General features: G+C 48.6%; 1 protein-coding gene across 2 annotated transcripts in view; it reads right to left on the bottom strand.

Annotated features, from left to right (window-relative positions):
- PUM2 (pumilio RNA binding family member 2) overlaps positions 1-25,794 on the bottom strand; it is an 893,995-nt gene that overhangs the window by 798,925 nt on the left and 69,276 nt on the right. For both annotated transcript variants that reach the window (XM_078647736.1, XM_078647737.1), the window contains exons 4-5: positions 8,397-8,584; positions 538-710 (exon numbers count right to left, since the gene is read on the bottom strand). In XM_078647736.1, coding sequence (XP_078503862.1) covers positions 538-710; positions 8,397-8,584 — 361 coding nt within the window. The remainder of the gene's footprint in view (positions 1-537; positions 711-8,396; positions 8,585-25,794) is intronic.

The following is a 25,794-nucleotide window of genomic DNA, read 5'->3' as shown; positions in this document are numbered from 1 at the left end:
GGGATACCTACATCCGATGCATTACAAAATAAAATGGTAATTATCTCAATGAAATGACATTGCCCATGTTTTCTCCGTCCTCACAAACTCAGCAAAATAGTACCCCAAAAATACCAAGTAATCAAATGCAGCAGAGAGGAATTAAGAACACAACTGTAAAAGCTTTTTCAAGAAAAAACTGTGGTGAAAGAAGCATGTACTATTAGAATTAGTGATGAAAATAAATGAATTCACTTTTTACTCGAGACTAAAACAGCAAGAGTAATAAAGGAGCATAAGGGTAGCTCAAACCATTGTAAGGACTAAACATCAATAGTAAACTGGAGGAAGACAGACTAGATAGATTTGGCAGAACCAATCTCTTATACAATAACTTTTTTAGATTCTAAAATGTTTTTTTAAATACCAGTGAACTTTAAAAACTGACTCAAAAATATGGTTGCTGCAAACAAATGTGTGTGAATACCAACAAAGAAGCAAGTTCCTCATGAGAAACAGGTCATGCGAATGTGTGCCCAGGAGAAACTTAATGCTCACTTGAAATCTTTGCAGTCTGCATCGATTCCATTTGGTAAACCTCTGCCGTTTATTTTGGAAAGGTCTTCATCATCTCCTTGCTTAAGATCCCTGCTTTGTTCCTCCTCAAATGCAGACAATTTACTCTTTTGATCTACTTTCTCTTGTCCTTCTGTCTCTGAATCTCTGGTACCCTGCAGAAATGACATTCAGTGGTATAAAGTTTTACACATTGAGATCATGTCTGAATAGAAAGTATGCATCTGTTAAAGGATAACTTGTTAACTTAAAAAGTCCTTAACAATTAAATATTTTATTTTGAAAGTTTTACATAGCGCGGACAAGATCTTTGCAGATATCAGAGCGCTTTACAAAGAGGGGTACATGAGGGAGCATAGTCAGACAGATATATCAATAGATCAAACAGTACAAGTAGGTGGCTGCAAAGCCAATCATGTGAGTAATAAGATAACAATACAAATAAGCAAAGGGGTCAAACATGTAGTACAGATCGGTGCATAGTATTAACAGAGTTCGAGATAATAGTTGAAGTGTATTTAGCCATGAGGATAGCTTTTACTTCATTTTTAAAGAGTGTAGTGGAAGAGATAAGCCTGGTTTCGGGAGGGAGTGAGTTCCAGATCCTAGGCGCCATTCCTGAGAAGGAGCGCTTATATGTTTTTTCCTTCCGGAATCTTCGAGGTTTCAGCAGAAGATTGTTTGTGCCTCTAGTGTTTCTAGCTCCGCCAGAGATTGTCAGTTTCTGAGCGAGGTAGCCGGGTGAGTTTAGGTGTACCGCCTTGTGTGTCATGCAGGCGATTTTCAGATGAATTCTGGCTTCAAAAGGCAGCCAATTCAGGGATTTCAAGTCAGGGGTGATATGGGAATGCTTTTTTGATCCAGTGACGAGTCTCGCTGCAGCGTTTAGAGAAGCTCTTAGGGGTGCGGTTGAAGTTAGGGGGAGTCCGCAGAGGGCGATGCTGCCGTATTCAATTCGGGGGATGACTAGTGCTTGTACTGCGGTTTGGAAGTCTTTGGTTGGGAGGAAGGGTTTGAGTTTCCTCAGAGTATTGATCTGGAAGTTTGCTCCCTTTGTTGCCTTGCTGATATGTTGCTGCATGTTGAGATTGGTGTCAAGTGTTATGCCTAAAGATTTTGCTGAGTCCACGATGGTGGGTTGGACATTGAGTGCGGTTAGGTGTTTAAGCCAAATTTGAGTGGTGGAGATCTTCGCTGGAGGTGAGATCAGAAGGAACTCTGTTTTCAGGGCATTGAGTTTGAGATGATTATCGGCAAGCCAGGATTGGGTGCATCTGATCGATGAGTTCAAGAGCAAGATGTCTTTTGGGAACTGTAATTTGAGATAAAGTTGGGTGTCATCAGCGTACATGTGAAAGTGTACATTGGATGCTTGTAGCAGGGTAGTGAGAGGTTCCATGACTAGGTTGAACAGAGTTGGGGATAACGAGGATCCTTGGGGGACGCCTAGCGTTACAGGTATTGGCGAGGACATCAGGTTATTGCTCTTGAATTTCTGCGACCTGTTGTGAAGAAAGGAAGTGAACCACTTGAGAACAGTTACAGATAAACCCATTCTTGTGTTTAGTAGTTCTAGTAAATTCTCATGTTTAATGGTGTCGAATGCTGAAGAGAGATCAAGAAGGATGAGGAGGCAGGTGTCGTTTTGATCTAGCATTTGAAGTGCGTCGTCAATTAAGTGAGTCATAGCAGTTTCTGTACTGTGCCCTGCTCGGAAGCCTGACTGGTGAGGGTTGAGGAGATCAAATTGTTCAATGTGTTTAGTGAGTTGTAGTTGTGCGCATTTTTCCAGCAGTTTGGCGAGAGTGGGGATATTGGTAATGGGACGGTAATTGTTGAGGTCAGAGGGGTCGGCTGTAGGTTTCTTTAGTAGAGGTGTGACTTGACCAACTTTGAGTGAGTCAGGTATGCTTCCTTGTTGGAGAGAGCTGTTGATAATTTTAGTCCAGAGAGGGAGAAGCACAGGGGTAAAGTCTTTTACTGCGGTAGCAGGAAGGGGGTCCGTGAGGTGATTGGATGGTTTCAGGGTGCTGAGCAGTTTGCCAATTTCTTTTTCCGAGTATGTGCCAAAGGTTGACCATGTAGCCTTGTTTTTTGGTTCAGTGGGTGCTAGGCACTGGGGTTTGGAGTAGAGGCTTGCGTCAATGAGGAGATCGCTCTTTATGTTGTCAGTTTTTTGGATAAAGAAAGCAGCGAAGTCTTCACAGGAGGGTGCCTCACGCACAGTGTTGACTGGTTGGGGTTGACCCTTGGATTGTGATCTGATTAGCTCAAACAGTTTTCTCGGGCGGTTTTTTGCTTGGTCGAGCTGGAGGCTGAAGAAGTCTGATTTTGAGCGTTTTATTTTCCTGAAGTAGGCGTTTCTCTTTTTCTTCAGATCTTTTAGGTGCATTGCAGAGGGCGCTGATCTCCAGGTACGCTCTGCCATTCGCATGTCTCGTCTATCCTCATTGAGACTCCCGTCGTACCATGGATTGGAGATTTTAGTAGAGACTCTTTTTAGCTGCATAGGTGCAGCCTCATTAATTATTGAGGTCATAGCGTTGAGATAGTGGTCAGTCAGGGTTTGAACGTCCGTAGCGCCAGTCGGCGGGAGTAGGAGATTGCAACTGTTAGGGGGCAAAGAGCCTGGGTTGAGTTTTTTCATGTCTCTTTTCCAGACTTTGGGCTTGGAGAATTGAGCCGGGTTAACTTTAACTTTTTCATTGATGAAGAATGTGACAATATGATGATCTGACCAGTCACAGGGTTGGATGGACTCGAGTTGGATAGAGTCATCTTTGGAGATGATCAGGTCGAGTATAGAACCTTTCTCGTGGGTCGGGCTGTTGCATATTTGGGTGAGGTTAAGGGCATCGAGGAAACTTTTAAGACTATTTACCACCGCGTCCTTGCGATCGTTCCAGTGGAGGTTGAAAACACCAAGGTATATTTGGGTGAGCTGCCGTCCGGAATTGGTTGAGATCATATCCATGATTTGTTGGGAAAAGGTGAAGTTGTCCCTGGGTGGGTGGTAAATGCTGTGAAGAGAGCATATCGGTTTGCCCTCACTGATAATGTCGAGGCAGATGTATTCCCAGGATGTTGGGGATGGTAGGGAGGTGGAATTGACTTTCAGAACAGAGAGGTTGTTCCTGTAGATGCATACGATTCCACCACCTATTTTGCCTGATCTGTCGAGCCTGATAATGTGGTAGTTGGGCGGAACCAGAATGTCCATTATAGGTGTCGAAGATTCAGTTAGCCAGGTTTCAGTCAGGATGATTAGGTCAAGGTCCAGCGATAAGAGGAGATCAGCAATGGCGGCGGAATGTTTCGAGGCCGATCTGCAGTTGAGGAGAGTGCATTTGAAACGGGGTGTGTTGAGGGTGGTAGATGGTTCTAGAGAGAGAGGGACTTTTCTAAGGTTATTGGGGATGGAGAATCTGCTGTTTAGTGTGGGGGGTCTAAGGGGATTTGAGTGTATCGTGGGAATGGTGAGGTGAGGGGTGGTTGTGTGATTTTGGGGGGCTGGGTCATAGGAGCGGAGAAGGGTGAGTGTGTCGAGGTCAGAAGTAGGGTTGTGGGTGCGACGAGGGCGGTTGTTGCGATTGCGAGCTGGGATTGAGGTCAGGTTGGGGGGTAGTTGAGTGAGAGAGTTAATCGGAAGGGTGGGGGACAGGTTGGGCGGGGAGGTGTAGTTGTGTGAGGGGTTGCAGGGGCGACGAGGGGGACGAGGGCAGTTGCTGCGTCTATGAGCAGGGATTGACGCCCGGTGTGGGGCGTGTTGATTGAGGGAGTCAGCCGGAGGGGTAGGGGACAAGTTGGGAGGGGAGGTGGATGAGGGGTGTATGGGGTGTGTGGAGAGTAGTTCTTTGATGATGTGTATGTCTTCTCTGATCTGAATGAGGGTGGCCATGATGTTGTCCATCGTGGGGTAGGTGGTGGAGGTGGGGGTGGCAGTCAGAGGTGAGTGACTGACCAGGGAATTCGCGAGCAGGTGGGAGAGTGGGCTGGTGTTCGAGCAGGGCTGCGTTGTGTTAGTGTACGGGAAGGTGTTAGGGAGGGGAGAGGTTTTGGGTGGGAGGGGTGTGGATGAGGTAGGGAGGAGGTTGGTGGTATGAGGGAGGGCATTAATGGTGGGCGGGGGGGTCAAGGTGTAGGCTGGAAGACTGATAGTAGTGGTGGGGGTGCAGGAAGGGTAATGGGGGCTGAGAGTAGGAGGGGAAATGGGATTGGAGATGGTCCTGTTGTGGGGAGGGGGGGTTAAATTAAGAGAGGAGGTGTGTTCTGCGTAGTTGGTTAGAGGGTAATGTGGACTGAGAATGGGGGGGATAAAGGGGGGGATTTGTCGATATGCGTGTTGTTGTGGTGCTGGACTAGGTTAGCTGTGTTGTGGGTGGGAGCTGTGCTGTCAGGGGTGAGCGGAGTGTTAATGCCAGCTGTAGGTGTGGGAGGAGTGTGATGGTATGTGTGGAGGTCCGAGGGTTTGTCGAGGGGGTGGGGGTGTGAGTGGTGTATGAGGGGGAGCGATCTGTGTCTGTTTGAGGCGTGTGTGACAACTGCCTGGTGCTGAACTGGGATAGAGTGGTTGTGGGTGGGAGATGGGAGGTCAGGGGTGGTAGATGTGTCCCTGATTGAGGAGTATGTAGTAGCTAACTGGCGCTGAAATAGGTTAGAAGGGTTGTGGGTGGTGGGAGTTGTGAGGTCATGGCTGGTGGGACTGGAGGAAATACGAGTGTTGGTCCGTGAATTGGAGAGGTGCTCTTTGAAAGTGGGGAACAAGTTGTCTAGTAGTTCCAGGTTCCTGTCTGTGGATTGAGATAGGACAATCCCGTTATTGTAAATAGTGATGGTGGCTCTGCCTGGAAAGAGTTGGGATGGTGTGATGGAGAGAGTTAGGCTGTGAGCGGATTTCCTGGTGGAGGAGACGGTGAGTAAAGTGAGGAACGTTTTTCTCCATTGAGCTCTGCTTGTGGTGTGGAAGATGATATCAGTGTTCAGGGATCCATTGACCGGTGAGAAGTAGGTGTCAGCAAAGGGGGTTTCTGGGTGTGACCTAAGGAAGTTGTGTTTAAAGCGTTTAGCGGCTTTTTTGGTGAGTGTCGGTGGGTAGTTGATTTTATATGTGTGATTGCCGATAGGAGCCTTATGCCGGACACATTAGTATGCTCAATCAACATTTCAATAGTAGGACCAGTAGCCCTTATTATGCACACAAATACCTTATATTTCTGAATATCATAGGAGCAGAAATAAGCGCACAACTAGCATGTTTACCAAGTGTCTTGAGGAAACCTAAGCAAACACCTGGTGCCAGTTGTGTGCCATACAGCAAGTACAAGGAATGTAATGTATACGAGCTGCAGATTTGTCTTTCGTGGTGGAATACTGTAGGTAGCTGGCTCTCTATATAGTGCACAAAATGAGGTACACTGTGCAGAGAGTCCAGACGACCCTTATTGATCTACAGGGGCTATAATTAGGGCTCCCGGTTTGATGGTATTTATATTTTTGTAATTTCGTCTGTATTTATCCATATTTATGTTTTGCTAATTTTACCAGCATTTATCCATATTTAATTTAGGTTTTGTGAAATAATTAAGGTGAAATGTGTATATTTCTGCATTTATTTAACCAGTTAATGTGCACTCATGCCTGAAGAGCTGACAGATTTCAATGATACATACACACTGATTGTAAAATATATATTTGTAAGAAAATATGTAAATTTCAGTATCAAGGTTGTGCTACTGCTGTTTAAGGCTCTTTACTAAAAACCCTATATTTTTTAATCCCCTTTCCAGCCAATTCGCACAGCTATTGGCCTGGCAGTCATGACTGACCGCATTTAGAATTACTCCAAAACAACCCAATTTCCGCATTTATCTACATTTAAAAATAAATACGCACATGAAAATAAATGGTTTTCTGTCTGTATTTATCTCTAAAAATCAGTAAAAACGGAAAACAGGGAGCCTTAATTATAATCCCAAACGCGCTCTTTTGTGGTAGTGTGGGGGGCAGTTGAGGCTTATCAGAGGATAATGTTAAGCATTTATTGCACGCACAGTGAGACACACTCCAAGAAATCGGACAGCAATTTATAAAAGTAACACAAATTTTTATATGAATGTAGACACCAAGCTGAACATAATCGGGTAAGTACTTTCGAGTAAACACTTTCAATATGAATAAATACACTAGAATTTGTAGCTTTCACTCAGTAACGTTATCCTACAGGAATGAAAAATATACTGCATACGGTCACTTCTCAACAATTTACAGGACTTAAGGTAAGTATGGGGCAAGGTCCAAGGCAGCACCAACAGGTAATTTGGGTTGGCTCTGTGGCTTCTGGGTGCAGAGGTGCGTTTCGGCATGGTGTGCCCTGTTTAAGTCAATGGGGAATGGTCTTGATGAAAAGAGGTCGCAAGCAAGAATCGGGGGGAGGGTGGGATCCGGTGGAACACTCAGAGGGGCTTGGACCTTGAGGATCTCTGGCACCCAGGGACACCGTCTGCTCACTGCCAGGCAGGCTTGGGGGAGAATGGTGGATGCAGTGGTGATTTGTTCAGCTGGGACGCGCTGCGGGAGGCTCTCAAGGTTCTCGGTTTCCTACAGAAAGAGGCTGCAGGCGAGGACTGGTGGACCAGTCCGGCCAAACTCAAAGGGGGCTCATCCCTAGCGGTTGGATGGACCATGTTGGCACCGTCAGTTTACTTGGACGCGGGCTAGAGGCTCAGGCGAAGTGGTGCTTTCCGGTGGTCAGAGGTGAACTCTGAATCTGTGACCTGGTGAAGAGGGGAAACAGGGCAGAAAAGCCACTCTCAATGCCGGCCTTGTGGATCCTGAGGTCTCTCAAAGGTAGTTCTGTCTTTGTACTGTTGGAGTCCGTACTGGACCACCAACAAGCTTTGGTTGCTGCAACTGTCCAGTACCCAGGGTATTGGTGCCGGGTGGCTCCTGAGCGTCTTGGGGTCTCAAGAAGACAGATCTGACCTCCTAGGGCACAAAGACCTTCTCCTGTCACGCTGCTCCTTCGGTGGGATCAATGGCCGGCAACACAGTGTACCGGGCAGAGGTTTTTTGCTGCTTGGAGATTCAGGGGAGCAGTTCCTCTGTTCCAAGGGAGACTCTGCTGTGGGTCATGAAATCTCTCATGTACCCTACCCTAGTGAAGGGCATAGCCTCAAACTGAGTAACATTTTACAGTACTTGTCCCACTATTTTGTACATATATACAAGATTGCTTCCCTGACCAGGCACACTTGTGCTCAAAGCACTAAAAACCGAAACATGTGCTTCTTGTGGAAGACTCCAGCTTTACTGCTCTTGCCTCCAACCATATTGGCCAATGAAGGGAATCATTTGATGCCCAATTTGATAGAACATAAAAATACATTAAATTAGTCTGTATCAATGTGTTTAAGGGGTTAAGCAGCATGACTGCTCACATTGCTCCTATCCTATATGTAATGCTTAGTTTTTGCTGGTTTTCTCCAAGAATGGTTTCAGAGATTGTCTAGTGAGAGGGGGGTGATGTATTTAAGAATACAAGATCTTTTAGCTGGGAGCGTTTTGTTTAAGAGCCATTTATTCAATTTAATTTGACATCAAAGGATGAGGTAGAATGGATAAGGGCCCATGAAGGGCCTATTGGGACAAAGGTGCCTTCACTTCCACAATGTATGCTTAATATAATGTTTGTATCCAACCAGTTTAATGTTCCAGTAGAAAATGAAAAAAATAAAATACATACTGCGGTTTTACTTAAATCACTACTTTCATGTGCATCAGTGTAGAATATCCGCATTCAATGAGGACTCTGCTTATAAAATCACCCTTAAAAATATACTCACATAGGCTCCTTTCCTAAACCGAGAGTCCTGTTTATCTGCTGGTGAAGAACTTAATACATATTCGACCATGCTCACTCCAAGGCCACCGCTTTCAGATCGAGGCGAAAGGACAGTGTTCACATCACTGTTTCCGTGGAATCCGGGCCCAGGCCTTCTTTGTACCATAATAGGTTGGGACATTGAATGGTCTTGAAAGTTGAAAAAAAAAAAGCACACACGAGATTTCAAAGCAATTACATTTCAATAGAAATAGCCAATGAGACAGATCAATAAGAGTTGTTTTAAAATGCCACAAAACAGAATCCATCAAAAAATATGCAAAACCTGTTCTTAATATTGATTTTAAGCATTTAATATTCAGACAAGGGAGCTTCGCTTCACAGCACAAGTCCCATTTATTCTAACCATAGCCTTATTCCTGCACCTTTCAACTGGAGAGTTATGTTTTATATACCACTATTTAACTCTTATTCAACTACACAGCTTTTAGTTTTTGAATGTTTTGTTTTATCCCAGTGAAGTTATTTGCTTCAAACAAGGGCTGGTAACAGTGTTTTCTTCAAGCGATGTCTTTTGAAAGATCATGTAAACAATACAGGAAATTAGTTGCCACAATAAGGCACAGTAATTAAGAATAATAGTAAATTAGGAAATAGGTTTCACAAGAGCTAGTCATTTAGTATACCAGCACAAAACTGCATACCCAAGAGCTCTCTTCAGGCATACCCAAATCCTCCAACATAGACAGTTTGCAAAGATTCTAATGCCTGGCATTCAGGACCACTTCACAATAAATAGACGTAGGAGAAAACACGCAGGAGAGAAAACAAAACTGAACAAAATAGACTCACTAAAAACAGTGGAATAAACTCAGGTGACTGCACACTGTGGGAGCACTTAAAAGCAAACAGCAGTAGTTTTTCCTGTGAACATTCACTAAAATTGGACAGGCATGACCTAGCAATGCCCCATACACCAGTCAGCTTAAAGGAAATCTACACATCCCTCCATGCACCTCCCTCCATGCCATCGACCAATGGATTGTATGCAGCCACCTACAAAACTGACTTGCTCATCTGGGGCAACTGGAAAGAGTAGTTTCTTACCTGTAACTCCAGTTCTGTAGTAGGGGTAACTTTAATTTATTTGAAAGTTTAATATAGCGCGAACAAGACCCTTACGGGTATCAGAGCGCTTTACAATAAATGTGTATAGGCATATCAAAACAATAAAAATAAGCAGGACCGTAAGAATAAAATCAAAAAGCTTAATAAATGAACAAAGGGCAGAACAAACATTAAGGATAAACAGGACCATAGAGATTGGCATCAAAGACAATCACAGATAGAAGGGCAAGTCAGATAAGGTGCAAGACCGGACCGGTCGGTTTTGAAGGATGATGGTAGAACATTGATGATGAGAAGGTCACAATAAGTGGAGCAAAACTGTACATATAAAAAGTCAAGCATTAGATTGGTAGGTAAGATAGATGGAATAGGGGTTCTCCACTGTCAAGTAAGGCAATGTTTACGTAAATTTAGCCATAAGGATGCTTTTTACTTCCAGTTTGAAGGAAGAGGTGGAGGGATTCCTATTTCTGGTGGCAGGGGATTCCATATCCTGGGTGCCATTCCTGAAAAGGAACGATTAAAAGTTTTTTTCTTATTGAATTTTTGTGGTTTCAGAAGGAGGTTTTCCGCACTTCTTGTTGATCTTGATCCTCTAGATATTGTGAGTTTGTGTGTGGGTGCACTAGGGCCTTGTGCGTCATGCAAGCTATTTTCAGGTGGATTCTCGCTTCAAATGGCAGCCAGTTTAAAGATTTTAGATCCGGGGAGATGTGGGCCCTTTTTTTCGAGCCAGTGATGAGTCTCGCTGCCGCTTTGGTGGAGGCTCCAAGAGGGGCTGTGGCGGCTTTGGGGAGAACGCATAACGAGACACTGCCATAGTCCAGATGCGGTAGAACTAAGGCCTGAACCGCTAACTTGAAGTCGTTTGGAGGTAGGACGGGCTTATGCTTCCTTAGTGTATTGATCTGAAAGTTTGCTCCCTTCGTTGCATTACTGATATGCTTCTGCATATTGAGGTTACAGTCCAAGGTTATACCCAGTGAGTCCACAATGGTTGGTTGAACATCGAGTGCTGTAAGGTGCTTTATCAAATTGTGCATAGTGGGGACTTTGGCGGGAAGAGCAATGCGGAGGAATTCAGTTTTTAAGGCATTCAGTTTGAGGTGATTCACTGCCAGCCAGGTTTGGGTGGTCTTAAGAGTATTGTTGAGCAAAGTATTTTTATTTATTTATAAAGTTTTATATAGCGCGAACTTGATCCCGAAGGATATCAGAGCGCTTTACAATTTGATGCAAAGGTAACAAATCAGAACATTATATTATCATTAATTCTACAAAACACACAAAAAGGCATGAGTAGGGTGACAGGGCCAGCCAAAAGACGACACCCCATGCACAACAGTCCCAAGGGCCAGAGTGCAGAAGGGCGCCGCTCCCAACCTGCAAATTCTCTCCACCCGCGAAGCCCCAAAGCCTCCCTTTACTTTAGGGGCGCCACCACCCTGATCTGACCTCTGCTTTATGACTGATTTATTCACTAATCCTGAATAATATCTGGTTGTGTTTAAATATTTCCTGAATTGTATTCGCAGCTTCATGCTGTTCCTTGATATAAAAGACTAATTGACTGACTTTTACCCATTCTCTTTGCAGCCTGTGATGGTTGTAACCCTCAGTAAACCTTCACAATTGTATTACAGTATTTGTCCCATTTTTATTGTAAAGCTTATTGTGCTTTACAGCTCATATTATAATTTTGCTGACTAGATCTTGTTGAGGAGCAACAACATTATTGGTGGATTAACACTGCTCCCGTCAAAAGCGCTTTAAATTCACATAATAAAGAAAGCGCCATGCACTCCTCCTGCTCCTTAAGTCCAGATATTTCACCCAGCCTCAGCCCTGTCCTGCATCCCTCCTGGTGCTCCAGGCTACAGCTTCCACCCAGTCTCAGCCCTGGCCTGCATCCACCCAGTCTCAGCCCTGGCCTGCATCCACCCAGCCTCAGCCCTGGCCTGCATCCACCCAGCCTCAGCCCTGGCCTGCATCCACCCAGCCTCAGCCCTGGCCTGCATCCACCCAGCCTCAGCCCTGGCCTGCATCCACCCAGCCTCAGCCCTGGCCTGCATCCACCCAGCCTCAGCCCTGGCCTGCATCCACCCAGCCTCAGCCCTGGCCTGCATCCACCCAGCCTCAGCCCTGGCCTGCATCCACCCAGCCTCAGCCCTGGCCTGCATCCACCCAGCCTCAGCCCTGGCCTGCATCCACCCAGCCTCAGCCCTGGCCTGCTTCCACCCAGCCTAGCCCTGGCCTCAGCCCTGGCCTGCTTCCACCCAGCCTCAGCCCTGGCCTGCTTCCACCCAACCTCAGCCCTGGCCTGCTTCCACCCAGCCTCAGCCCTGGCCTGCTTCCACCCAGCCTCAGCCCTGGCCTGCTTCCACCCAGCCTCAGCCCTGGCCTGCTGCCACCCAGCCTCAGCCCTGGCCTGCTTCCACCCAGCCTCAGCCCTGGCCTGCTTCCACCCAGCCTCAGCCCTGGCCTGCTTCCACCCAGCCTCAGCCCTGGCCTGCTTCCACCCAGCCTCAGCCCTGGCCTGCTTCCACCCAGCCTCAGCCCTGGCCTGCTTCCACCCAGCCTCAGCCCTGGCCTGCTTCCACCCAGCCTCAGCCCTGGCCTGCTTCCACCCAGCCTCAGCCCTGGCCTGCTTCCACCCAGCCTCAGCCCTGGCCTGCTTCCACCCAGCCTCAGCCCTGGCCTGCTTCCACCCAGCCTCAGCCCTGGCCTGCTTCCACCCAGCCTCAGCCCTGGCCTGCTTCAACCCAGCCTCAGCCCTGGCCTGCTTCCACCCAGCCTCAGCCCTGGCCTGCTTCCACCCAGCCTCAGTCCTGGCCTGCTTCCACCCAGCCTAGCCCTGGCCTCAGCCCTGGCCTGCTTCCACCCAGCCTAGCCCTGGCCTGCTTCCACCCAGCCAAGCCCTGGCCTGCTTCCACCCAGCCTAGCCCTGGCCTGCTTCCATCCAGCCTAGCCCTGGCCTGCTTCCACCCAGCCTAGCCCTGGCCTGCTTCCACCCAGCCTAGCCCTGGCCTGCTTCCACCCAGCCTCAGCCATGTCGTCCAAGGTATTGATCTTGAGGTAGAGTTGGGTATCGTCTGCATACATGTGAAATTGCACGTTGGATGTTTGTAAAAGATCGGTGAGTGGTTCCATGAAGAGGTTGAAGAGTGTAGTGGATAATGAGGAACCTTGTGGGATTCCTAGCGTAACAGGAACTGGTTTGGACAGTGTGTTGTTGATCTTGAATTTTTGAGTCCGGTTTTGCAGAAAGGAGGTGAACCAGTCGAGTACTGGTCCTGAAAGACCCATTCTGTGTTTCAACAGATCTATCAAGTGTTCGTGTTTGACCGTGTTGAACGCTGAGGAAAGATCGAATAGGATGAGGAGACATGCTTCGTTACGATCAAGTAGTTGAAGTGCATCATCAATGATGTGTGTCATGGCTGATTCTGTGCTGTGATTTGCACGGAAGCCGGATTGGTGTTTGTTTAGGAGGTTGAAGTTGTCGATATGTTTTGTCATTTGGTGATGAACACATTTTTCTAGAAGTTTGGCCAGGGTGGGAATATTGGAGATAGGGCGGTAGTCGTTGAGGTCCATGGGATCAGCTGTGGGTTTCTTAAGGATGGGAGACACTTGCCCTATCTTTAGGGAGTGCGGGATGCAGCCTTGTTGAAGAGAACTGTTGATGATCTTGGTCCATATGGGTAGTAGCATAGGTGTAAGATCTTTAACCGCATTAGCGGGGAGATGGTCAGTGAGGTGATTGGCGGGCTTCAGGGCACTGAGAAATTTGCCTATAGCTTCTTCAGAATAGGAGTAAAAGTATGCCCATGTTGCCTCGTTTTTCACGGTAAACTTGGATGGGATTTGTAGAGAAGCGTTTAGGGGTATGGGGGGGGATTTGGGAGGGTGCCAGAGTGAGGAATTAGGTCCTTGAGGAGATCTTTCTTGATGTTCTCCGTCTTTAGGTTAAAGTGGTCAGAAAAGTCATCACAAGATGGTTGTGGGTGAGTTAGATCAAGAGGTCGTTGAGGTTGGTCCTTAGATTGCATTTTGATTAATTCAAAAAGTTTTTGGGGTCGATTTCTTGCCTGGTCAAGGTGTTGGCTAAAGAAGTCTGCTTTAGTGCGTTTGACCTTACAAAAATAAGCATTTCTCTTTCTTTTTAGAGTCAGGAGGTGCTTGGCGGATGGTACTGATCTCCAGTTGCGTTCGGCAGATCTGAGAGAATGTCTGTCCTCGTTAAGGAGATCGTTGAACCAAGGTTTAGAGTCTTTCGTGGAGACTCTCTTTAGTTGCAGGGGAGCACATTTTTTAATTATCGTGGTCATGGAGTTTAGGTAGTGGTTGGTGAGGTCAGTTACGTTAGAAGTTCCAGCAGGGGGTAGAAGTAGATTTTTGCTAGAGGCGGGTAAGGTGTTTGCGTTGAGCTTTTTCCAGTCCCTTTTCCAAACCTTAAGTTTTGTAGTTTGGGCAGAGGTCAGCTTGATTGTTTTGTTGATGAAGAAGGTGATGATGTGATGGTCAGACCAGTCACAAGGGAGGACCGATTCCAGATGGGTGGAATCAGTTTTAAAGATTATTAAATCCAGGATTGCGCCTTTCTTGTGGGTAGGGCTGTTGAACAATTGGTTGAGGTCTAAGGGGTTAAAGTCACCAAGGAAAACGTGTGTGTTTCGTCGACCAGTGAGTGATGTGATGTGATCAGGTCCATGAGGTGTTCTGTGAATAGGAGATCGTCGCCAGGTGGGTGATAGATGATGTGGAGCGAGCAGACAGGTTTACCATTACTGTTGATGTCGAGGCGGATGTATTCACAGAAGGGGAGTAACGAGGATTTGGCTCAGTTTATGGTGATGTTGCTCCAGTGTATGCACGCAATACCACCTCCAATCTTGCCCACCCAGCCTGTCTAGTCTGATGATGTCATAGTTAGGGGGAACCAGGATGTCGATGAGGGGCGAGGAAGAATCTGTAATCCATGTTTCAGTGAGAATGATGAGATCAATGTTAGTTGAGGTAATGAGGTCGGCTATGTCAGTTGCGTGTTTCGATGCCGACCTACAATTCAGGAGCGAGCATTTAAGACGGGGGTGGCGGGGGATGAGGTGTATTCCTGGATGAGTGGGACTTTACAGAGATTATTGACGATGATTCCTCTGTTGTGATTTGAGGGCCTGTAAGGGGTTTGCAAGGATAGAGGGGATGAGCATGTGTGAGAGAGGATCGGTGGTAGTAGAGGGCGGATCGTAGGAGAGCAGTAGAGAGAGAAGATTGGTCTCGGAGAGATGGTTGTTAGTACACGATGGGCGGGAGGGAAGGTTGCGGGAGGGTACTGATACCCACCTGGGAGCAATGTGTTTGGTGCAGTGGGGAGTGTGGGGGACTTGTTAGGAATGTTGGATCTAGGGAGCCATGGATGATTTGATAGCACGATTTTAAAAGCGTGGAGGTCTTCTTTGATTAGATGAAGTGTGGACATGATCTCATCCAGTCTAGTGTCTGCTGGGGTTATGTTGGGGGTAGGGGGAGGGAGAAGCACTGGGTGTGTGTGTCTGGGGTGTCAGCTGGTTGGGTCAAAGTGCTAGTAACGGGGTGCGTGCGTTCAACTGTGCAGCTGTGTGCGTGTGTGGTAGGGATATTGATGTGGATGGTTGGATTGAGGGTTTGCCATGTCGGTGGGCAGAAGTGGGAGGTGTGGAGGGAGGCATACGTTGTTCAGAAGGTGAACTGGTGTCTGGGAAGTCAGGGGATGGACCGTGGCGTGCATGGCACAGAGCTGTGGTGGTCTGGTTGGCTTGTGTCAAGTACATGAAAGGTGTGATATTGCGAGTGGGGGAAGGAGGGGGAACTATGATGGTTCCCGTAGTGGGTTCCTTTGCTAATGAGGGTAAGTGATTAGGATAAGTCCAGTTGGAGGGGGATAGGTTGAGTTGTATGGAGTCGATGTTAGATGTGGTGTTGTGAGGTGTGACTGGGTTGTGGGGAAAAATGATGCGGGGGGATAGAGGGGGAATAGGGATGGGGAGCTATGGTCAGGCCTAGAGAGGTATCCGTAGAAGTGTGAGGTGCAAGAGTGGTCTCGGCCATGATGGGTAGGTGGAGAGTGAGCTGTTTCTGTGTGGGGATGTTAGTAGTGTAGGTGGGGGTGGACGTCCGGGTAACTGGGGTCATGGAAGCAGGTGAATAAGAGGAATCAGAAGGGGGGGATAGATGGGGAGTAAGGGTGGGGAGCTATGGTCCGGCCTAGTATGGTATCCGTAGAAGTGTGATGTGCAAGAGTATATAGTCATAATCTAGTGAATAGTCCCGCCCATGTGCGTGGACCCCGGAGCAATCGAAATAATCTCTTAAGTTGTCTTCTTCTGCAGTCCTGCATAGACACTTAAGAGAAAATCAAAGACAAATAATGCAGCCTAAAACTACAAGGCTACACTGGCCAGCACTTCATCTTGAAGTGAAAAAGATAGCCAAATAATATTAAATTTTATACACTTTGTAAAGTTTCACACCTAGAGAAACTCCCCTTCACAAAAATCCTTTGTCGTGATAGAGAGGAAGGGTTGGACAGACAAGCCTCATAGGCTGCCATTATGTGTCTGGAAAAGGGATACTGTGCCTTTAAGGAACTCTCCAGAGACCCTCGGTATCCCAGGATGCACAGCCAAAGGCCTTTAACTTTCAGTTCTTTTTGAAGGTGTATAAAGCTAGGCCTGTAGCATTCAGTACATTATTTCATCCACCGGGGAGGAGGGCGGGCGCTTATGACTATAACAGAGATACCCCTACTACAGAACTGGAGTTACAGGTCCTTCTGTAGTAGGGGATCTCTGTGTATAGTCATAATCTAGTGAATAGAATGGCAAGCCCATCCCAACAAACCAAACCAGCGGCGGAGGAAACAGATAAAACTATTACTGTGCAAACAGATTTCTCAACGAAGCCTGCCCAACCTGGAGCGTCTGCTCTGGCATCAGAGTCCAGGCAGTAGTGTTTCGCAAAGGTATGGACCGACTTCCAAGTGGCAGCCCTGCAGTTATCTGCAATGGGAACATTACGTAGCAAAGCCGTTGTAGCTGCTTTGCCCCTGGTGGAATGGGCCTTAGGCTAACCCCCTAAGGTCTTGTTAGCCTTTTAGTAACACCATTGGATACAGGACACTATCCATCTAGAAATGGACTGTTTAGAAGTGGCAATACCAGTCCTGATCGAACCATAATTGACAAACAATTAGTCTGACCTACGAATGTCCTTAGTCTTATCTAAGTAGAACTTCAACACCCTTCCTACATCCAGGGAATGAAGAGACCTCTCCATCGGAGAGGAAGGATGTTGAAAGAACGTAGGCAAAGTTATCGTTTGATTGACATGAAAATCAGAAATCACTTTAGGCAGGAACTTCGGGTGAGTCCTCATGACAACCTTAGAAGCATGAAACACTGTATAAGGCCCGTTGCAACACAAGGCCTGAATCTCACTCACCCTGTGGGCCGATGTTATGGCCACAAGGAAGGCCGCCTTCCAGGAAAGATGCTGCAGAGAAGCCTTATGAATGGGTTCAAAAGGTTCCTTCATCAACTGAGATAGCACCACATTCAGTTCTCATGAAGGCGACGGACGCCTAACAGGAGAAAACACTTTCTTCAATCCTTCCAAAAAATCCTTAATTACAGGAATCTGTAAGAAGGGTGTGTGTGAAGGGCATTTCCTATACGCAGTTAACGCTGCGAATTGAACCTTAATAGAATGGAAATTAAGGCCAGATTGAGCCAAATGCAAGAGATAAGGAAGGATGACATCTTCCTTGCAGAGGTAGGATCAGCATTATTGGACGTGCACCAGATGCAGAACCTCTTCCACTTATAGGCATAGGAAGTCCTGGTGGAAGGTCTCTTAGCTTCCTTGAGTATCTCCATGCAGTTGTCAGGCAAGTTCAAGTGTCCATACTGTTCTCTCAGGAGCCATGCCGCCAAACTCAAAGATGAAAGGTTGGGGTGCACTATCTGCCCCCCAAACTTTGTTAGCAGGTCCGGCCAACATGGAAGCCGCAGGTGGGGTTGGAGAGACCGGTGGAGCAGGTCTGTGAACCACCACTGTCGAGGCCACTCCGGAGCAATGAGGATCATTGGCGCCCTGGACTGAGACAGCTTGATGAGCACTGCCGGAATCAGGGTAATGGGTGGAAAAGCGTACAGAAAGCTGATCCATAGCGCATTCCTCAAGAGTCTCCAGTTGGTAAAACGTAGAGGCGAAGTCTCAGCATTAGCAGTTTTTGGCGGTGGCGAACAGATCTCTGTCTGGAGTGCCCCATCTTTCGAAGATGTTTCCTAGCACCTCATTGTTTAAGACCCACTCGTAGTTCTCCTGAAGGAGCCTGCTGAGTGCGTCCGCCTGAGCATTCTGCACATCTGGTAGATGGGTCGCCGTTATCGTCAGTCCTCTGGCTAACAGCCAGTGCCAGATCGCCTGCACTTCTTGGGACAGTGTGCGCGATCTCCAGCCCCCTGCTTGTTGAAGTAATACATTGTGGTCATATTGTCCGTCTGTACAAGCAAGGAGTTGGTCTGGAAGAACGGATGAAAGGCTTTCAGCGCCAAATGAACAGCTCAGAGTTCCAGAAAGTTGATGTGGTACGTGGATTCCGCCTGGGACCACATTCCCTGGATCTGAAGATGATCTGAATGCGCTCCCCAGCCGTGGAGAGACGCATCAGTCACAATAGTCTGTGTGGGAATGTCCTTGTGGAAAGGGACCCCCTTGAGGAGATTCTCTGCCGAACACCACCATCTCAGAGACTGTTGAGTGTGTAGAGACAGTTGGATCCTGTCGTCCCAGCTCCCTAGTTTCTGGTCCCATTGATCCTCCAAACATTCCTGCAGCGGTCTCATGTGAAGGCGTGCATGTGGTGTGAGAAAGATGCAAGAGGCCATCTACCCCAGAAGAGAAGACACCATCCTTACTGTCGTTGATGGAACAGACAGGAGAGCCTGAGCCTTCTGAAGGATCGATAAGCGTCGCTCCTCCGAAGGAGACACGCTTGCTCTGATAGTATTGATGGAGGCTCCCAAGTACTGCAAGTACTGAACAGGAGTCGGAATGGACTTGGACATGTTGATGTGCAAACCCAGCTGATTCAACAGACCGGCCGTCCTGTTGAAATGCAATTGCGCTTCCTGGAAGGTGGAGGCTTTGATCAACCAGTCGTCCAGGTACGGGTAGACAAACACCTTGTTCTCTCTCAGAAGCGCTGCCACCACTGCCATGCATTTTGAGAAAGTCCTGGGTGCAGACTTCAGTCCAAACGGTAGTACGGTGTACTGATAGTGATTGGTGCCGACTAGGAATCGCAGGAACTTCCGGTGTTTCCGTGCACTGGGCACATGGAAGTACACATCCTGTAGATCTATTGCGCAAAACCAGTCTCCTCGCTGCAGCTGAGGATAAATCTGGTGCAAGGACAGCATGCAAAATTTCTTCCTGCGAATCCATTTGTTTGCTTGTCGCAAATCCAGAATGGGGCTGAACTCGTTCTTGTCCTTTTTGCGCACCAGAAAGAACCGGGAGCATAGACCCTTTCCTCTTAGAGAACGAGGGACGTCTTCTTTCACCCTTTTTCTTAACAGGGTATCGGCACCCGCTTGGAGTTCTCGCAGCTGGTAGTGCAAAGGAATCGGGGAAAAGCTGGAGGAGGGCTGACAAACCTTAGACTGTATCCATTGCAAACAATATTCAGCACCCACTTGTCCGGAGAAATTTTTCTCCACTCTGCCAAGTAATTCTGTATGCTTCCCCCCACCGGAGTGGGTAACGGACGAGGGGGGAAGTAACTCCTTAAGGCTTAGACCCGGCCTGGCCCTTATTCGCCGAGGAGGACTGCTGCCCGCCTCTGCCCCTCTGACTGACGTTTCTGGAAGAGTTGTCGCTGGTATTGCAGTTGTTGTTGCTGCTGTCGGCCAGATTGGCGACCTTGCCCCCGTTGATAACTCTGGAAGAGACGGTACGACTTCCGCTGATCCTTCGATCTCTCCAAACCTACACAGCCTTCAGGGTTTCCACTTCCGCCTTCATGCAGGCCATCTCCTCGTCCGCATGAGCCCCAAAGAGGGTGGATCCTGAAAAGGGCAAATTAGCAATCCGCTGTTGTGCTCAGGCTTAAGCGAGGTAAGGCGCAACCAGGAATGTCGCCTCAAGTTAATGCCATGGCAGTACCCATCCGCCGATGAACTGATGACCTGATTTGAGACCATCATGCCCTCATTCAGAATCTCCTGGAAGTCTTCCCTCCTGTCTCTTGGGAGGAGCTCAATGAATTGTTGCAGGGACTCCCACAACGAGCAATCATATCTACCCAAAAGTGCTGATGCACTAGCTGCCTTCATCGAAGTGGCAGTCGTACTACAGACTTTCCTTCCTGCCGAATGCATGTGCCTGCTCTCCTTGTCCGGAGGAACCGTAGACGACGGGGCAGTAGAATGCTGTTTCTTGGCCTCTGTCACAATGACAGAACCCGGTACAGGATCTGCTCTCAAGAATGCTGGATCAGAATCCGGGGGTCTGTACTTCTTTTGAAGTCTCGATGGCACCGACTTCACCGAGGCCGGCGTCAGAAACCGCTCCATGGCCGGTTCTTCCAGTCCTGGCAGCAAAGGGCGAGAGAGGTGTCTGCGCTGCAACGTTTCAAAGATCACGGAAGTGGCATGGGTGGGCACTGTCAATGTGATCCCCAACGTCACTGCCCCCCTCAGCAGCACATTTTGAAAAGTCACAATGTCATCCACTGGGGAGACACACGTTGGGGGAGAGTCCGACAAAGTGGGAGAATATCTCCTGTCACTGGATGAGTCCGTATACCTGGACCGCGACTTGTCCCTCCGCTGACGATGGCGTGACCTTGTTGAGGATCGAAGCCCACTGCGAGAGCGATGCATCCCTCTGGATCTTGACCTTAGCTTTCTGGGCCTTGCAGGAACCACCGGCCCCGGGGGCTGCGGAAGCGGAACAGGTAGTGCCAGAACCACAGGGCTCGGTAGTGGAGGCCGAGGCAGTGGTGGAGGAGGAGGAGGTGGTGGAGGCGGAGGAGGATGCGGAAGAGGCGGAGGAAGCTGCGGAAGAGGAGGAGGAGGAGTAGGAGTCCTTGGCCTTGAGGGCGAGTAGGCCCGGGAGTAATCAGATTCCGGTGACCTAAGGACGCGTCTCTTCTTGCGAGCAGGCCTCGGGGAGGACACTCTGGAGGCCGATGTCTGTGAGCGCCGGCACCGCCGCGACCGGTGACTGGCTAATGACGATGAAACGCTAACCACAGAGGCACTAGACACCGTTCTGGGCCTTGACTTCCTTTTAGACATCGACTATTCTCCGCTCGACGTCGATTTTTCTATCCTCGATGTCGATCTCTTCGACGTCTCTCTTCTCGACGTCGACCTTCCTGATGTCAAACAACTCCCAGACATAGAGTGTCTTCGCCTCGACGGCGATCTTTCTCTCATCGATGTCTATCTTCAGGATTCGTCACGATGTCGATGGTGTGTCGACGCCGGTGAACTCCTCGAAGTCGACCTCGTCCGAGGACGTCCTACCCCTCGACGCCGAACGACGACGTCGCTTCGAACCAGAGCCCTGGGTCGACGGGGAGCAGATGGTAGTCATACCTCTCGACGCCGACGTCGACCGGGACCAGTGCCTTTTCTGGGCCTTTTCTTGACTGGGGAGCCCCCCAGAGACCGATGCACAGGCAGAGGCTGAAGATAGAGTCCCTCCATGCCCAGAAGTCCCACCTGTTTCTTGATGTCTCCTCTTCTCCAGGCTTTGGAGACAAATCTTCTGCCTGTCATGCAGGGTCCTCCTGGAGAGAGAGTGACATATCACAGGAGTCAGGGACATGGCTAGAAGGGAGACAGAGTATACACACTTTGTGGGGGTCAGATTTAGCCTTCTTCCTACCATACTCAGGGTACTTGTCAAATAAAGCTGGCATTTCGACAATATAGAGGTGGCAAAACTGCTAAAAAAAAAACACAGCAACTGAAAGAGTAAGACCCCAGACATCAAGTGAAACACTCAAAACACTGGAAAAGTTCCAAAAATTGAAGATCTAACCAATAAAAATGTAGAGCTCAATGTTCCAGGGTCCTGCTAGCAGGAGCCAGAAAAAAGTACTGAAAGTAAAAAGCCTTTGGCTGTGCATCCTGGGATACCGAGGGTCTCTGGAGAGTTTGTTAAAGGAACGGTATCCCTTTTCCAGACACATAATGGCAGCCTAAGGGGCTTGTCTGTCCAACCCTTCCTCTCTATCATGACAAAGGATTTTTGTGAAGGGGAGCAGGTCCACCTATATCATTTCTATGGCATGGCCGGATGGTTGCCTTTTGCACTCCACCCCGGATGTCTGCGACCTATTTCTCTCCTATTACAGGTCCCTCTATACCTCTCGACTGTCCGGTGATTTATGCGACCAAGAGTCTTATTTATCGGAGATCGCTCTGGTTTATCTGGAGAGTTATCTGGAGAGTTATATGCAGGACTTTCTTTTGTCTCCTATCACCCCTGATAGTATTGCTGAGGCTATCGACGCCCTACGTACCTCCTCAGCTCCTGGTCTCCACAGCTTTTCTGCCGACTTCTACAAGGCATATAAGGACATCTTGGTGCCGCATTTAGTGGAGGTCTACGCTGAGGCTCTTTAAGTGGGTATCCCCCACCCCCTGACGTTTCGGGAAGCGGTAATTATTCTATTGCCCAAACCCGGGAAGGACCCCATGCTCTGTGGTTCTTACAGGCCACTATCTTTATTGAATTTAGATTATAAAATCCTGGCTAAGATCGTAGCCATCAGATTGTCATTATTGATGGAATTCATTATCTCCCCGGTACAGTCGAGTTTCGTCCCCCATCGGGCCACCTCTCTCAACCTCCGGACATTATTTACAATGTTGCACAGAATTGAGCCCTCGACCCCCGTTGCTGCTATCCTTCTTGACGCAGAAAAGGCATTTGACTCTCTCGAATGGCCCTTCTTTCTTTCGGTCATGCATCGTATGGGCATGCCGGAGTGTTTTGTCGCTACAGTGGCCTTATTATATACTAAACCAACGGCTCGGCTGCGCCTCAATGGCACTCTGTCTGATCCTTTCCATTTGTCACGTGGCACGAGGCAGGGCTGCCCCTTATCTCCGCTTCCGTTCATTTTGGCCATGGACCCTTTAGCTCGGCAATTCCAGAAAAAACACCTGCAGCGTGGTTTGCAATTCCATACTGGTCCTTTACTGTTATCTATGTATGCGGACGACACTGTACTTTATGTTCGAATGCCCCATGTCAATCTTGCCCCCTTAATTCGGGAAATTGTCCGGTTTGGAGAGTTTTCTGGGCTCAACATTAATTGGCATAAATCTGTTATTTTCCCCCTCACGGCATGCACCACGCTCTAGCAGTGTGAGTTCCCATTGGAATGGTGTGGCGAATCGGTTAAGTACCTCGGAGTCTACATTCACCTTGACACCACCACTATGATCCGCCTTAATTATGGCAGAGCAATTCGCACATTAGAATCACAGGTCACAAAATGGTTACGTCTTCCTCTGTCCATGGCTGGCAGAGTCGCCATTATCAAAATGGTTGTTCTGCCCCGTTTTTGTACCTCTTTAATAATGTTCCCATTCCTCTCACCCAGGCCTTCTTTTCGCAACTTCGCTCCTTATTGTTACGCTTGGTTTTGGGGGGGGGGGGGATAAAAATCCCCGGGTCAGTTGGAAGATTCTTACTTTGCCGCCTGACAGAGGTGGGCTTGGTGTCCCGGATTTTTATTTTTATTATTTGGTGGTGCAGTGTTCCTACGTGTATGCCTGGTTTCACCCGGATGCACGCATTCCATATCGGAAGCCAGAGGCGGGCCTTGTACTTCCGCGACAGCTTCTAACACTCCTTCCATCGGGCTTCCCTCGGGACCCCCGGGACGTCCTGACAGTCTCTACCGCGTGCTGGACTTGGGACAGACTGAGCCGACTCTTAGGGCTAGACTTATTATATTCCCCTGCCTTACTCTTCTCTTCTCCCGATCACTGGGGAAACCTTGGTCAGTCGCACTTTGGAGAAGTTCCACGTACACACACTCGCAGACCTGTTTCCCGATGGACATGCATTTTCAGTGACAGAAGAGGCTCGCTTTAGTGAGCGTACATTTATGGACACATTTATCCTGACTCGGGTGCGCTCCGCTCTCAGGGCCAAGTTTCCATCCTTTCCCGCAGCCCCTGTGGAGGCTCCTCCCCTTACACTGCTGATTCAGAGCCTGGATGGGGCGCATCTGATTTCCAAACTATATCGGCAGTGTGGAACAATTAGGCCAGTAGATGACTCCAGAGTTCGGGCAGCCTGGGAGGCTGACTTGGGCAGACCGATCTTAGACGACCAGTGGGAGCAGTGTTGCAGGGCCACCAGTGACACCTCATTGAACAGCCGACACAAATTACTTAAGTTCCTCCGCCGGATGTATTTCACCCCCGCCCATTCCCACAGGATTGATAATTCCAGACCACACCACTGTCAGAAATGCCTGTCACCATTTGCAGACCTTACTTGGACAGGTCTTAAAATTCACCAGTACTGGATGAGTATACACTCCACGTTGGGAGACATTATCCATGCAACTTCTGCCTACTCCTGGGATTGCACTACCTGGTTTGTGGTTAACTTGCCCAAGAGGGTTCGTAGGCTGGCTGCACTGGGTTTCCTCTTGGCCAAACGGGAAATTGCCCTGCTGTGGGGCAGTAGACGTGCCCCCACACTGCACTTCTGGTTGAACAGCCTCGCATTCTGTAATGTAAATTGTGAGGAATTCAGCACTCTGCTTTCCAGCTCATCCAGACCAATTGATATTTGGGGCCCATACAAAGACTACATCTCCCGGTGTAAGGCGGCACGGGACTCACAGGTGCAGGCAGGCATTACCCCGGAGGGTGTAGGCTAGATCTTTGCTGTCGCTGGGAGGGGATCTGCTCAGGGTCACGCTCCGTGCCCCGAGGATGTGTTATCTGTTCGAGATGGTCACGGTCTCTGGTATCTGGGCGGTGTATTTCTTGCTGGCCTGATCATTGTCTGAAAAGTCTGAAAACTTGGAAAGAGTCTGAAAACTTGGCTCTTTCCCTGATTTCTTTTCTTCCCCTCTCTATTACCTGTCATCAGCGCTGGGACGCTCAAGGGCAGCCATGCACTTTATAAATCCCTTTTTCATTTTCATTTCATTGTGTTGTGTTCTGTTCATGCCCTTAGGTGTGTATGTTGTTTTCTGTCCACGTCACAGTACCCTCAGCTGTTATTTTCTGTGGTTTTTTCTTATTTGATATGTCATAATATGATTTCATTACTGCAGATTCATCCCACTGCATTCTATCATTATTGTCAAAGGACTTCTGGGTGCGACCACCACTTCGAGAGGTAAGTTGGGATTGGTTCGGCACTGTTGATTTGGTCACACAAGGCTGTGGGGTGTCGGGTGCAGGGGTGCCTTTTGGGGACAGATCTTACCAGCTCCTGGTCGCGGTTAGGGGGGCCTTCTGGATTTAAACTGCATGCGTCAGCTGGAGGCTTGAGGCAGGTCAGGGGTCAACGGATCTCGGTTCAAGATTGCCAGGGTGACCTCCTAGCGGGGTGTTTCCACTCGAGCTCGGGACGGGTTCGGTGGGTGCAGAGTGGGCTAGATTTGCGTTTTCCAGCTGCTGCCAGAGGTTGCATTTGAACAAATCCGGTGTTCACGGGAGAAGCAGTCTTAGGAAGTGAAGGAAGACAGGTCCTCCTGGGTTTTTGAAGTTGCTGGCTGCAGGACACACCGGGGTTAGGCAGGAGCAGGTTCGACGGGAGACAGGCCTGTAGGGCTGGGGCCAAGTCAGTGGGCATTGTCCTCTTGTTAGCTCTGCACGGCTCTTCGGTCCTTCTCATCTTCTTTCTTGTCGGTTCTGGATATAAGGAAGCAAGGTTCAGGGTGCCCCCTAAATACTAGATTTAGGGGTGTTACAGGTAGGTAGATGGCATGGACCAATGGGTCTCTTCCCTGGGGTGGGTACACCCCCTATTGTGCCGCCCTCCAGTGGGAGGGGGGCAGGAGGTTGTCCCTGGGTGGTTGGGTCTCCCCATCCTCAAGATGACAGGGACTCTGAGTTGTGCCTCACCTCGCCTACCCCAGCTGAGGGGAGGAGTTGGCAGAGGTGAGCACACCTCTCTCCCTCACTTGTTTTTCCCGCCGGTTCTCCCGCCCAAAATTGGGGGCAGACCCAGGG

This window comes from Lissotriton helveticus, chromosome 6 (genome assembly GCF_964261635.1).
Source record: "Lissotriton helveticus chromosome 6, aLisHel1.1, whole genome shotgun sequence".
Lineage (NCBI taxonomy): Eukaryota > Metazoa > Chordata > Amphibia > Caudata > Salamandridae > Lissotriton > Lissotriton helveticus.
This window is presented reverse-complemented; position numbering and strand designations above follow the sequence as displayed.